Below are 14,545 nucleotides of genomic sequence, written 5' to 3'. Positions count from 1 at the left end.
AAGAGAAACGAAAGTGAGAAATCACCCCCCCCTTCTCACTTTCTATCTCTCTGTTTCTCTCTTTCTGGCGAGCGCACGCGCCGTATAACAAAAAAACCTGTCCATAAAAAAACCATTTCTGTGTCCTACTAATGTCTTGCCTCTCTATTTGTCCTCTTGCTATCCTTCTTTATACTCTTCCCTTTCCCCCTGCCCTGTTCCACACTATTTTCAGCATTCATAACTATTTTCACTGCTTTTATGCCCTCCAGTATTTCAGTCTCTACCATAAAGTGTGGATGGTTGGTATATATTAAGTGGATACATACAATATCTTTCTTTCATATCTTGTCTTGTTTCACTCAGTAATAGATCCTCCATATTTGACCACTTTCTATCAAATGCCAGGGTCTTGTTTTTTTATGACTGAGTAATATTCCATGGAATATATGTGCCACACTTTTTCCATCCATTCATCTTGTTTGCAGACATTTGGGTTGCTTCCATGTCTTAGTGATTGTGAATAATGCTGCAGTAAACACTGATGTGCAAGTGCTTTTCTGACTGAGTATTCTTCTGTCCTTTGGGTAGATACCAGAAGTGGGATTGCTGGGTCAAATGGTAGTTCTATTTGTAGATCTTTGAGGAACCTCCATATTGTTTTCCACAGTGGCTGAACCAGTTTACATTCTTAACAACTGTGTAGGAGAGTTCCCCTTTCACTACATCCCTGCCAACACTTTATCACTTTTTGTGATTGCCATTCTGACAGGGGGTTAGGTGGTATCTCATTGTGGTTTTAATCTGCATCTCCCTTATGTTGAGGGATGTTGAGCACTTCCTCATATGCTTTTTGGCTATTCGTATGTCTTCTTTAGAGAGATTTTTGTTCACCTCATTTTACCATCTTTTAATTGGGTTAATAATTTTTTTTCAGGTAAGCCGCTTGAGTTCCTTGTTTATTCTGGTTATTAGTCCCTTGTCTGAGGCATATTTGACAAAATTATTCTCTAATTCTGAGGCTTGTCGATTCACACTTGTTACTGTGTCCTTTGCTGTACAGAAACTTCTGAATTTGATATAGTTCCACTTGTCTATTTTATATATTACTGCCCGTTATGTTAGTCCTTTTATTACTCATCTCTTTTCAGAATTTTCCTGTTTGTTCTTGATTGTTTACTTTGCCATGTAAATTTGAGGAAAAGTGTTATTAAAATTATGTGGATATTTTTATTGGAATCAAAGTAAATTTGCAGAGTAATTTAGGAAAAATTAACACTATCAGGTTTTTGAACCTTCATAATTTGTTTCTGGTGTTAGTATCATGGTGAACTCATGGATTTAAACATTTGATTTTTTTGGGGGGTAAAGAATTATTTAATTGTTTTTAATCATTGTTATCATTTAAAAATGTTGTACAAGGCGTGTGTGGTCATCAGAGGGAGACAGAAAGACAGAGAGGGAAAGTAAGAAAGCAATCCCCCAGATCTGGGACTTGAACTGCAGTTGCCCATGTGGAAGTCCAGGGCCTTAACCACCATACCACCTGCTGGTCCCACATTTATTCATTGTGTTTTAATTTATTGCAGTAATAGATTTTGTTTTGTCTTGCCAGAGGACACAAGTGGTCACAGGAGAGAGAGAAAGGAAAAGTGAGAAAGCAACCTCTATAGGGTGATGGCCACACTAAAATCCCTCCTCCATTTCTATTTTCAGAATTTTGGGCATGTACACATATATACATGTAGTGGTTTTCAAGCTTCCGGGTCTGGGTCTTGAACTGTTTTCGTTGACTATGTAGGATCCAACTGCCTTAACCACTATGCCATTGGCTGTTGGCTGGCACAATAGTAATTTTTATTGTTGTTCACATCGTCCCATCTTTCCCAGTTGGAGCCTATTCATTCGCAGTGACTTGGGTCTTTTTAAACTTTTGCTATAGGGTGCATGTGCTAGTTGGAGAGAGAGAGACAGAGAGAGAGGGAGGGAAAGTGTGAAATCACTCTTTAGGGGTGATGATCACACCACAATCACTTCTTCTTCTTTCTCTTGGGATTTTGGGCATGCTTGCATATGTACCTGGCATAACTTTCACACTGCTGGATGCAAGACTAGAAGTATGGAGTCAGCTATGTGGGGTTCTGCTGCCTTAACCTTCACACCACTTGTTAGTGTCTTTCCCCACCTCCAACTCCCCTGAGAGACAGAGAAAGATAGAAAGCAAGAAATCATAATCCCCTCTCCCCCCAGTGGGTATGTCCCTTCTCCTCCATTCTTCTCTTGGTATTTTGGGCATGCTGGGTCCTGGATTTGAACCGTGGTCTACTGTATGGGAATCCAGCAATGTAACCATTATGCCATCTGCGGTCCCCCTTAGGGATCTTTTTACCACCCAGTTATCTTTTTTAGAAAAATGACTTGTTTTATTTTAAAGAGAGAGAGAGAGTCAAATAGATATATACAAACACTTACTCACAGGATCCCCTAACAGGGTCCTGTCTCACTGAGATTCTCCTTTCAGCTTCTAGCCAGCCAGCCTCATGGGTGTACCCTTTGATGCTCCTGGCATATTTGGGTTGACATAGTGTCTGAACTCTGGAACTTCCAGTGTCTAGCAGTGGTGCCCTAACCTGTGCCATAGTGGCTGGGCCACCCACCAGTAATCTTTGATAGTTTCATTGCTGTTAAGTGTGAAGAGGTGCTTTTGGCTTCTCTCGTATATTTTCTGCCTCAATGAACTATTTCTACAATGAGCCTTAGTTTTAGTAGGTGAGAAATGTTATTTTTAGCTACTAGATTTTAAGTTTCTGTCTTTTCATTTTTTAAAGAATTATTTAATTATGTATTCATTGTCCTTATTTAATTTTAATTTCTTTCTTTTTTTTTTTTTTAATTTGCCCGGAGAGAGCAGGAAAGTGAGAAAGCAAGCTGCAGGTCTAGGACTCTACCCATGGTCAGCCATGTGGGAGTCCAGTTGCCTTAACCATTTCACCTGCTAGCCCCATTTTTGTTTTAGCCATAGGGCACCTGTGCTTGTCCAGAGAGACAGAGAGAGAGCGAGAAAGAGAGAGTGAGAAAGAGAGAGGGAAATTGAAAAATGGCTCTTCAGAAGGGATGGTCGTGCCACAATCTGCATTCTACTTTTAGGATTTTGGGGATGCATGCACATGTGCTCAGCAGCGTGGTTTTCAAGCTGCTGGATTCTGGACTCAAACTGCAGTTGACCATGTGGGATCCAGCCACCTTAACCACCACACCACGAGCTGGCCCTGCACTCATGTTTTTAACATGGAAAAGTTTGTTTTTCCTTTTCTAAATCCTGAATGTCTAGCATTCCATTCTTATTTTGTGGGTATAATATCTTTTCATATCTCTGAATATATTCATGATTTTCTTAAAAGATTTTTTTCCTCCTGGATAGTTGTCATTTCTATTTTTTTTTTTTTGGAGAGGTTTTCGCTATAGGGCGTGTGCGCTCGCCAGAAAGACAGAGAGAGACAGAGAGATAGAAAGCGAGAAATCACCCCCCCAGGGGGGATGGCCATGCCGCAATCCCTTCTCCTCCATTCTCCTCTTGGGATCTTGGGCACACACGCACACGCGCACGGCGTGAGTTTAAGCCGCCAGGTCCTGGACTTGAACCGTGGTCCAATACGTGGGAGTCCAGCGACATAGCCATTACGCTAACTGCTGGTCCCAATAATCATCATTTGTACAAAGTTGAGTTTTTCTGTTATCATCCCATTTGTTTTATTCATTCAGATGTCTTTTATATCTTTGCTTAGTTGTCATGTAATTCTTGGTTCCCTGTTCATCATTAAGAATGTACATCTAGGGCCGGCCAGGTGGTGTTGTGTGAAGAGATATGTGGCCTGGGGTTTTAGGTAGGAGTTAGGTGTCAACATTAGCATTATGTATGCATAGGTTCATTTTATACCTAGGTTCAGCTTAAGTACATGTCCCTCAATCGTGCCTGGCATCTTTCTGTGCAGAGTCTTCTAACTTTATCCATAGATTAAATCTCTAGATTTATTTGGTTAGGAAAGAAAATCAAGGTAATTTAACTATTTTCAAGCAGCTTTCACTCATGTTTTCCAACTTGAGCATGTGACCAGTTGATGGCATGGTCCTGTTGACTTTTTGAACCTTGCGAAGATTCTGTTTTGAGCCAGTTCCAGGACTTGAACTTTGGTTGACTATGTGGGAATTCAGTGACATCATCATCGCACAATTTGCTGGTCCCTATACTTCACCTTTTAAAACTTACTGTAGTGATAGTATTTAAAGCTTTTCATGATTAAGCTTTCTTGTTAGTACACCTTGTTTCACTGTAAAGTTTTCCTTATTGAGTAATGTTGTTCATACTTTAATTTACAAATGTGTTAGAATTCACATGGTAAAGCAAATAATACTCTTCCTTAAAGCAGTTATAAATTTATCTACGGTTCCTATTTTATAACAAGTTGAATGTTAACTGAAGTGTTGCGGTTTTCTAATTTGAGCATGCCTTCCATCTTGACATGGTAGACCTATAGTTCTTGCTCTGAAGAACAGAGCCTCATTTTGAAATAAAGCTCTGTACATAGTGTTTAAATCCTGCGATGTCTTGGGACCTTGGGCATTTTTAATTAATGTGTCTGAGCTGATGCTTTATTATAGAAAAAAATTAATAAATTATTTAACTCAAAGGAGTTATCGTTATAGTTACATGAGAGTTGAATAAAATCTTTGTATCCTATAAAATAGTGAATAAATAATTGAAAATAATTTTTGTTTCTATATTGAATGGGAAATACTGTCCCCTTGACACTAGAACTTGAGGGTGCTTAATGATTATAGCATAGTTTATATATAAAATATAAGGCTAGATTATATACTATTGACAGATAAGTAATGTTGTTGTTATTATTATTATTATTATTATTATTTTTTTTTGGAGAGGTTTTTGCTATAGGGCTCGTGCGCTCGCCAGACAGACTGAGAGAGACAGAGAGACAGAAAGCAGGAAATCACCCTCCGAGGGGATGGCCACGCCACAATCCCTTCTCCTCCATTCTCCTCTCAGGATCTTGGGCACACATGCATACGTGCCTGCCGTGAGTTTAAGCCACTGGGTCCGGCACTCGAACCGTGGTCGACTGGTCCCCAAAATTATTTTCTTAATGTTGCTCTCTATTTGACTTCAGCATAGCCCAGTATATAGTGGGTGCTCTGAAATGATTTGTCTAATATAGCAGAGTGATGAAGAGTTTGAACTACTGAGTTTTAGAGGTCTGGGTGTTCCTCCTAGCTGTATAACTTGTGCAAATTAGGATCACTAAATCACAGTTATATCAAGGATTGTTCTTTGGGTTTAAGAAGTGGATTATACTAATTCCCTGTGATTTTTGTAACGAATCACCACAAACTTGGTGGCTTTAAAAATAACAGAAATTTAATATTTCACAGTTCCAGAGGCCAGAAGTCTGAAATCATTTTTGCTACGATCGTATCAGGGTGTCAGCAGGGCCATGCTTCCTCAGGATGCTAAAGGGGGTACCTATTCCTTGCCTATTTTACATTCTGATGACTGCCAGCATTCCTTGGCTGCATCACTAGAGTCTGCTCCAGTCTGCCCTCATGGTTACATTGCTTTCTCCACTTCTGCCTATAATCCCCTTCTAACTCCTTCTTATAAGTAGTTGACGACCGCATTGAGGGCCTACCAAGATAATCCCAGATAATCTCACTTTAAAATCCTTAACCTTATATCTGCAAGATTATTTTTTCATATAAGTTAATAATATTTACAGATTCTAAGCATTGGGACCTGATATCTTCTGCGACCATTATTTAGGCAGCTACTTGGAAGTAAAGCACATAGCATAGTGCCTGGTGAAAAAGTACTTAACACTTTTTGGTGGATAGGGTCAAGAAAGATTTAAAATATTTAGAAAGATTTAATCATATTTACATGGGAACCAGAGACTATATGAGGAAATGGCATTTAAAAAAAGATGAGGTAAGCGGCATTAAGAATTAGACGGTATCATTTTATTTAATACAGTAAATAAATGTATATTAAAAGGATTATTGTTAGATTTTTGTTTTCCTGTAGAAGTATGTGGGAGGATTTGTTTGTATTTTCCTTGTTAAGATTTGTAGAGTAAGGGACCAGCAGATGGTATAATGGTTATGTCCCTGAACTCCCACGTAGTTGACTGTGGTTTGAATCCTGGACCTGGTGGCTTGAAACTCATGCTCGATGTGTGTGCGTGTGTGCCCAGGGTCCCTGGGAGAATGGAGGAGACTGAATTGTGCGGCCATCCTCCCTGGGAGGCAATTTCTTGCTTTCTGTCTTTCTGTCTCTTTGGCAAGCACAAGCACCGTATAGCAAAAATCTCTATAAATAAAGAAAAAAAGATTTGTAGAGTAAATAGTGTACTCTGAAAAGTAGGCGGTAGCTGTAGTGGTGGTGGGGATACCATGCGTATATGATTACTGAATTACCTTTCTTGTTATCTTACAGAAGTTAACATATAAACTATATGAAATGACTAGTGAATGATAAGATCACAGAATGGACATCAAATATCACATAGTTTCTGGATGTTATAGATAAGATCATTCTTATTTAGAATGAAAAAGAAAAGTACCTTCTTAAAAACATGATTTCCATCAGACAAAAAAATTTACATACTGACATTTTAATTCTTTTTTTTTTCCATCTCCTAACAGATTTTTTGGCATGGACACAAGTTCAGTAGGAGGATTAGAACTGACTGATCAGACTCCTGTATTGTTAGGGAATACGGCCATGGCAACTAGTCTAACGAATGTTGGAAATTCATTTAGTGGTCCATCTAATCCTTTAGTGTCTAGAGCTAATAAATTTCAAAACCCATCAGTCGAAGATGACGATGATGTTGTTTTTATTGAACCTGTACAACCTCCCCCACCTTCTGCATCCGTGGTACCTGATCAAAGAACCTTAACATTTACATCATCAAAAAATGAAGAACTACAAGGAAATGATTCTAAAATTCTTCCTTCCTCAAAAGAGTTAGCTTCTCAGAAGGGAAGTGTAAGTGAAACAATTGTCATTGATGATGAAGAGGACATGGAAACAAATCAAGGACAAGAGAAAAATTCTTCCAATTTTATTGAACGGAGACCTCCTGAGACTAAAAACAGAACCAATGATGTGGATTTCTCCACTTCTAGTTTTTCAAGAAGTAAGGTAAACGCAGGAATGGGTAATAGTGGTATTACCACAGAACCAGACTCTGAAATTCAGATTGCTAATGTTACAACCTTAGAAACAGGTGTAAGCTCTGTGAATGATGGCCCATTAGAAAATGCTGATGGGAGAGATATGAACTTAATGATTACACATGTAACATCACTGCAGAATGCCAACCTGGGAGATGTCTCCAATGGACTGCAGTCAAGTAATTTCGGTGTTAATATACAAACATACACCCCATCTTTAACTTCACAGACCAAGACTGGAGTAGGACCTTTTAATCCCGGTAGGATGAATGTGGCAGGAGATGTATTTCAGAACGGAGAATCTGCAACTCATCATAGTCCTGGTAAGCATATTCTGCTTCATAAAATGAATTGAATTTACATTTTTGCTGACTTTTTTTTTAAATTACAGTGACTGGTGTCGCTTTGTTTCTTCAAGTGAAATGTGTCAGTAATATTGACTTTAAGTTTTACATTTTAACCAATAAAAGTTGTAAAATCATGTGTGATATTTTTCTGTGGATTATTAGAAAATTAATCACAAAATGATTTATGTCTACAGGGATTATAAACATACATTTACCACCACTAAAGTCTGATAATTTGGTATGTTATTTGTCATGTATTACTCACTTTTTGTTTATATGTTTTTACTGGAGTTGTTTTTTTTTTTTTTTTTTTGGAGAGGTTTTTTGTTATAGGGCGCGTGTGCTCGCCAGACAGACAGAGAGAGACACAGAGACAGAAAGTGAGAAATCACCCCCCAGGGAGGATGGTCACGCCGCAGTCCTTTCTCCTCCATTCTCCTCTCGGGATCTTGGGCACGCATGCACATGTGCCCTGCGTGAGTTTTAAGCCACTGGGTCCCGCGAGCCACAGTAGACCAGACTACGTGGGAGTCCAGCAAGTCCAGCGACATAGCCATTATGCTAACTGCTGGTTCCCTTTACTGAAGTTGTTTTAAAATGTAAATTTGAGTAATGGTTCCTATTTTGATTAATAGAGATGTGTTTGATCTTAACTACAATGATTTAAAATGTAAAAAAATGTAAATTTGAGAATTTAAGGACAAACGCATTGTTCAGTTAAGAAACAATATAATATTGTATAATAATTTCATTTAGATTTGTTTCTAATTTGCCTGTTTTATTTAAACATTGACTGAGGTTTCATTTTTCATCTAACTTTTGAAGATAGCCAATCACATATCTTTTTTCTTTAAAAAACTGAAGCTGTGATTGATATGTAAAAGACTATATATAATTAATTTGAGCTGTATGCAGCTTAGTGAGTTCGAGGTCTCTGTTTAACTAAAAGTGATTTAATTTTATTAATTATTATTATTTTAATTTGAGGCAGTGAGAAAGCAAGCTGCCAGGTCCAAGACTCAGAACTATGGTCAGCCAACTGCTGCTCCTCCCCCCCGCCCCGCCCACCCCCACCATGTTTATTTTTCACTGCCTATCTCATTTTAGGTTTTAGTTAGTATTTTGCTGATTTGTTTTTTTATTTTTGAAGGTTGGTAGACTTCTTGACTATTTGAAAAAGTTTTCTTTGGGCAGCCTAAGTCTGAAAACATTAAAAATATGGAAGTTATCAGAACTCTGGCTTTTTTATGAGTATTACTGTGTTATGTCTCATTTTCTTTCACCTCTCCCCCAAAACCTGTGTGTGAATGCTTGCCTGTCTTTCTCATATACTTCTGTCTGTGTCTGTCTCATTCTTTTTAAAGGATTTTTTCCATAGTGTGGGTGTACATGCCTGAGAGAGACAGACAGAGGGTAAGAAACCACTCCCAGGGTTATGGACATGCCACATAGTCCCTTCTCCTCCTTTCTCCTCTTGGGATTTTGGGCACACATGCACAGGTGCCGGGTGTGAGTTTCAAGCCGCTAAGATTGGGACTCAAACTGTGCTTGGCCTTGTGGGGGGAGAGTCCAGGACCTCAGCTACCACATGACTTTCTGGCTTCTGTCTCATTCTTTCATTTTATACTCATTAGCATTTTATCTGCCAATGAATTGTGGAGAATAATGTTGAATAACTAAAACCTTAAGTCTCATTGCTGAAAATCAGTTAATTAATGGTACCTAGGCAGTGTAGAATTTCTTTTGAGTTTTGATCCTTTAAAAAATTCTATTATTTAATTAATTTCCATAATAATATGTGATTTTAGAGAATGTTTTGAAATTCTGTCATTGAAAATGAGGGAAAGATATCATCTCTGGTACTACTAGCTAAAGAAGAGTACTTTCAGTGTATTGCATGGTTGTAGTTTTCTTAGTATTTTTTTTTAAGAATTATTCATTTATTGAATTTTGTTATAATTATTTGTTAATTTGACCAGAGAGAAAGGGAACGTGAGAAAGCAAGCCACTAGGTCCAGGACTTGCACCATGGTTGGGCATGTGGTAGTCTAGTGCCTTAATAATCATAGCACTTGCTTGCCCCCCTTTGTATTTTTTTAAAAACCTAGTTGAAATGCAGATATTTATATTTGCTTACTGTTTTCTCTCCACTTAATATTACACTGTTTGGAGGCTGGCAGGTCATGTGGTGGTTAAGGGCGCTGGACTCCCACATGGCTGACCACAGTTCGAGTCCTGGACCTGGCAGCTTGCTTTCTCTCTCTCTCTCTCTCTCCCCCCTCCTCCCTCCCTGGCCAAATTAAAATAAACAAATAAAGATAAATAAAATAATTATAAAAAAATTACACTGTATGGATCTAGTGGTTAAGAAAGCCAGGTCCCACATGGCCAACTGTGGTTGGAATTTTGGCACTGGAGGCTTGAAAAACATTCCCAGTGTCTTTGCTTGTGTCCCTAAGTCCCATCAGGATGGATAAATTGAGAAAGAATTGCAACTTGATCATGTCCCACCTTGGGGAGGGGGTGTTCTCTCTCTCTTCCTATTTCTTTCTCTCTCTCTGGCAAGCACAGGCACACTCTGGCAATTTAAAAATTACATTATTTTTTATACTGACTTTACACAAGTTTTAGCAGCTGCATAATAGATATTGATGAACTCTTGTATTTGGCTTTTCTAGTGTTTCCCATGTTTTGCTACTAGAGATTCATGATGAACATCTTGATTCCCATTTCTGATTATTTAGAATATATTCCTAGAGGAGAAGTGGTTAATAGGCTAACTAATATGATTATGCCGATTAACCCTAAAGACTTTGGGTTAAAAATTTATTATATTTATAGTGGTTTTAGAAGAAATGTGTTCGTTCTTACTCAATTTTGAAATATCTTGTTCCTTCTAAGACCCTTTACTTCAGAATGTATGTGTATTTCTTGAGAGGTTGTTATATATGTATGTGGGCATATGTGTGAATTTGTTTGAACATTTTTAACTCAGTAATACTGCTTTCCAGAAAGCTCTTTTCAATTTATGCTATAACTATTTATATATTAGATTGTGTTTTTGTTGTAATCTTCCACCTTCATAAAAGTTTTAAAAGTGATAGTGCTCAAAATTGTAAAATACCTATTTTGTCTTTCTTAGAGTTATAAATATATTAAAAACATAAGATTATGGAGAAGAAAATAGTCTTTAGTCTCACAACCGAAAATTGGTTAGTTAATTAATCATACATAGTTTTTATCTGAGATCATAGTATTATAAGTAAAGTTTTGTGATCTCTCTCCCTTGCCACCCCTTTAAATATATATATATATTTTTTTTTTTTTTTTTTTGAGAGGTTTTTGCTATAGGGCGCGTGTGCTTGCCAGACAGACAGAGACAGACAGAGAGACAGAAAGCTAGAAATCACCACAATCCCTTCTCCTCCATTCTCCTCTCGGGATCTTGGGCATGCATGCACATGCGCCTGGCGTGAGTTTTAAGCCACCAGGTCTGGAACACGAACCGTGGTCGACTACATGGGAGTCCAGCGACATAGCCATTACGCTAACTGCTGGTCCCCCTTTAAATATCTTAACAGTAGATCCTGAACTTTTGTCCATTTCTAAGTGCAAATGGTCTTTAAAATAACGTAAAATGCATAATATAAAAAGATTGTCTATAGATTTCAAAATTCTTTTTGGCACCAGTATAGACTTGCGCTTTCATTTTTCCAGAAGATTTTTTGTACTCTCCTTGTGTATGAAATTTGTTGATTTTCCTTGAAATCAGTTCCAGTTTTTCTATTTAAATGACCATTAGGAAAATTCTTATGCATTTGTCTTGGGATACATATTTTTTTGGTGATATTACTGGGGTGGGGGGGACTTTATCATCATTAGAATTGTGTTCATATGTATTCAGACTTTTTTTTTTAAAACTTTATTTATTTACTTATTTATTTTAATTTGACCAGAGAGAGAGAGAAAGTGAGAAATCAAGCTGACTCGAACCATGGTCAGCCATGTGGGAGTCCAGCACCCCTAGCCACCACAGTTAATTTAATTTTATTTATTATTATTTAATTTGTTATAGGGCACCTGTGTTCAACGGAGAGAGGGAGAAAGAGGGAAAATGAGAAACATATGCTGCCAGGTTCAGGACTCGAACCATGGTTGGCTATGTAGGAGTCCAGCACTGCAGCCACCACAACACCTGCTGGCCCCTTAAATGCCATTTTATTTGTAATAGAAAATAATTGATCAAGAGTTATAAAATCTTGGCTACTTATACTACTCCTTAAACAGAGTGTGACTTGGGCAAATTTAATTATTGTATCTTTTTTTTTTTTTAAGAGATATTTGCTATAGGGTGCATGCACTTGCCAGAAACACAGAAAGCGAGAAATCACCCCATAGGGTCATGTCACATTTGCTTTTCCTCCATTCTCCTGTACAGATTTTGGGCACGCACACACATGCACTTGATGTGAGTTTTAAGCTGGTGGATCTGGGACTTGAATCATAGGCAACTACATGGACATCTGGCAATGTTACTATTATGCCATCTGCTGGTCCCTGATTTTTGTATCTTAATGTTACTTAGGTGAAATTGAAGGTATAGACAAAATGAATAGTTCTTTTCTATTCTCAAAATATTTGAGGGGGACCAGCAGATAGTGTAATGGTTATGTTGTTGGATTCCCATGTAGTTGACTGTGGTTAGAATCCCAGAACCGGTGGCTTAAAACATGCCGGGTGCATATGTGTGTGTGCCCAATGTCCCAGGAGGAGAGTGGAGGAGAAGGAATTGCAGTGTGGCCATCCCTCCAGTTGGGAGATGGGTGTGATTTCTTTCTGTCTCTTGTGTCTCTGTCTCTCTGGTGAGTGCACCAAAATTTCTCTCAAAAATTTTTTTTGATGTTGGGGGAGGTGAAAATGTGAAAGTATGGGAAATGTAGGAGCTAAAGTACAGATAACGGGAACCATTACATTATTTATATATGGCCTAAAGCTAAATTGAAAATAAAGAAAGTATATTTTTTTCAAAAGAGGTTCAATATATTTTCAAGGGGTAAGCCTACATGTTTGAAAATATTAAGGAGCTTTGTATTTGTATTGTGTTGCAAAAAACCTATTCTAACTTGTGTACAAGAATAAATTTTTTTCTTTTTTGGGGGAGAGGTTTTAGCTACAGGGTGTGTGCACTCACCAGAGAGACTGAGAGAGACAGGAAGTGAGAACTCACCCTCCGGGGGGATGGCCACACCACAATCCCTTCTCCTCCGTTCTCTCGGGATCTTGGGCACGCACGCACATGCACCCGGTGTGAGTTTAAACCACCGGGTCCAGGACTTGAACCGTGGTCGACTACATGGGAGTTAAGTGACATAGCCATTATGCTAACTGCTAGTCCCTCCAAGCATAAATTTTTAAAAATTAATTTTATTCCTGAATCATAGAGTACCCATCATTTTGCAACTGCCTTTCCCCAGCTCCTCTAGCTCCTCAGGATCCTAGCTCTTCAGGATCCTGGGCACATGTGTGCATACATGGCATATTTTCAGGCCAACGCTGAGATTCAAACTTGCAATTGTCTATGTGACTTTCAACGTTGCAATTCAGTTTTAAGCAAAATTTTTGATTGAAGGCTCTTATTTCCTTAATAAATGAAATAGAATTGCTAATTCTTTGAGTACTTTTCTTCTGGTTTATTACTTTTTTTTTAAGAATTATTTTATTTAACTGTATTTATTCATTTATTCTAATTTGACTAGAGAGGGACAGAGAGAGAGAGAGAGAGAGAGAGCGAGCGCGCGCGCGAGCGAGCGAGAAAGCAAGCCTCTGTGTCCAAGACCTGAACCATGGTCAGCCATGTGGGATTCCAGAGCTTTTAACTACCACGCCACCTGCTGGCCTTGTTTATTAATATTTTTAGCTATTTATTTATTTATTTATTTTTGGGAGAGGTTTTCACTATAGGGCGCTTGCGCTTGCCAGACAGAGAGACAGAAAGCGAGAATTCACCCCCTGGGGGGATGGTCACGCCGCAATCCCTTCTCCTCCATTCTCCTCTGGGGATCTTGGGCACACACGCACACGCACCCGGCGTGAGTTTTAAGCCACCGGGTCTGGGACGCGAACCGCGGTCGACTACGTGGGAGTCCAGCGACATAGCCATTACGTTAACTGCTGGTTCCCTTTATCTATTTATTAAAACTGATTGGGGCCAGCAGATGGCCTAATGGTTATGTTGTTAGACTTCCATGTAGTCGATCATGACTCTAGTTCTGGACCCAGTGGTTTATAACTCTCTTCTGGGCATATGTGTGTGCTCGCCCAAAATCCTGAGAAGAGAATAGTGGAAAAGGGATTGTAGCATGGTCATCCCCTCTGAGGGGTGATTTCTTGCCTTTTGCTTGTCTTTGTGTCTGTCTCTCTGGCGTGTGCTTGTGCCCTTTAGCAAAAATCTCTCTCTCAAAAAAAAAAGAAACTAAACAACTGATCCTAAAAAGTCCTGATTAATCGTCCCGATGATAGCAAGATAACACGATTCCATAATGAATTCTGTTTACTCTATGTATAAATTTGTTTCATTTTTTTCAGACTCCATCATAGAGTTGGGTTAAGTATGAAAAGCAGTGTATGCAGTCCCTTGAACTGTTTTTACTAGAATTGGTCAGAACTCAGAAATTGCCCTCTTCAAGGTTTTAATAAAGAAGTTTTCCCGAGATCTGATAGTGTTTTCACTTCCTATGAAGGAAGTTAATTCATTTTCCTCTGAAAGGGCAGCTTTTATGTATGGAAGTTCAAAATTCAGAAGAAACTAAAGTGAGCAAATAAAAAGTTAAGAGTGCAAAGTAGTAGAAATTAGAAATGATGGCATGACGAGTCCCAAAATGAAGATAGGTTATGTTGCTGGTGGTGTTGTAAGAGGCCTATGGAATAGTAACATGTGGCTAGTTGGCGACTTCCTGCCTCGGAGGATA

The 14,545-nt window shown here is 38.5% G+C and overlaps 1 protein-coding gene across 1 annotated transcript in view; it reads left to right on the top strand.

Moving 5' to 3' along the window:
• ZMYM2 (zinc finger MYM-type containing 2) overlaps window positions 1–14,545 on the top strand; it is a 160,923-nt gene that overhangs the window by 39,450 nt on the left and 106,928 nt on the right. Inside the window, 1 exon segment of the mRNA XM_006146715.3 lies at window positions 6,697–7,553. Coding sequence (XP_006146777.2) covers window positions 6,707–7,553 — 847 coding nt within the window. The 5' untranslated portion in view covers window positions 6,697–6,706.

This window comes from Tupaia chinensis, unplaced genomic scaffold (assembly GCF_000334495.1).
Source record: "Tupaia chinensis unplaced genomic scaffold, TupChi_1.0 Scaffold000186_1, whole genome shotgun sequence".
In the NCBI taxonomy this organism is placed as follows: domain Eukaryota; kingdom Metazoa; phylum Chordata; class Mammalia; order Scandentia; family Tupaiidae; genus Tupaia; species Tupaia belangeri.
The sequence above is the reverse complement of the archived record's forward strand: the minus strand, read 5'-3'. Positions and strand labels throughout refer to the sequence as shown.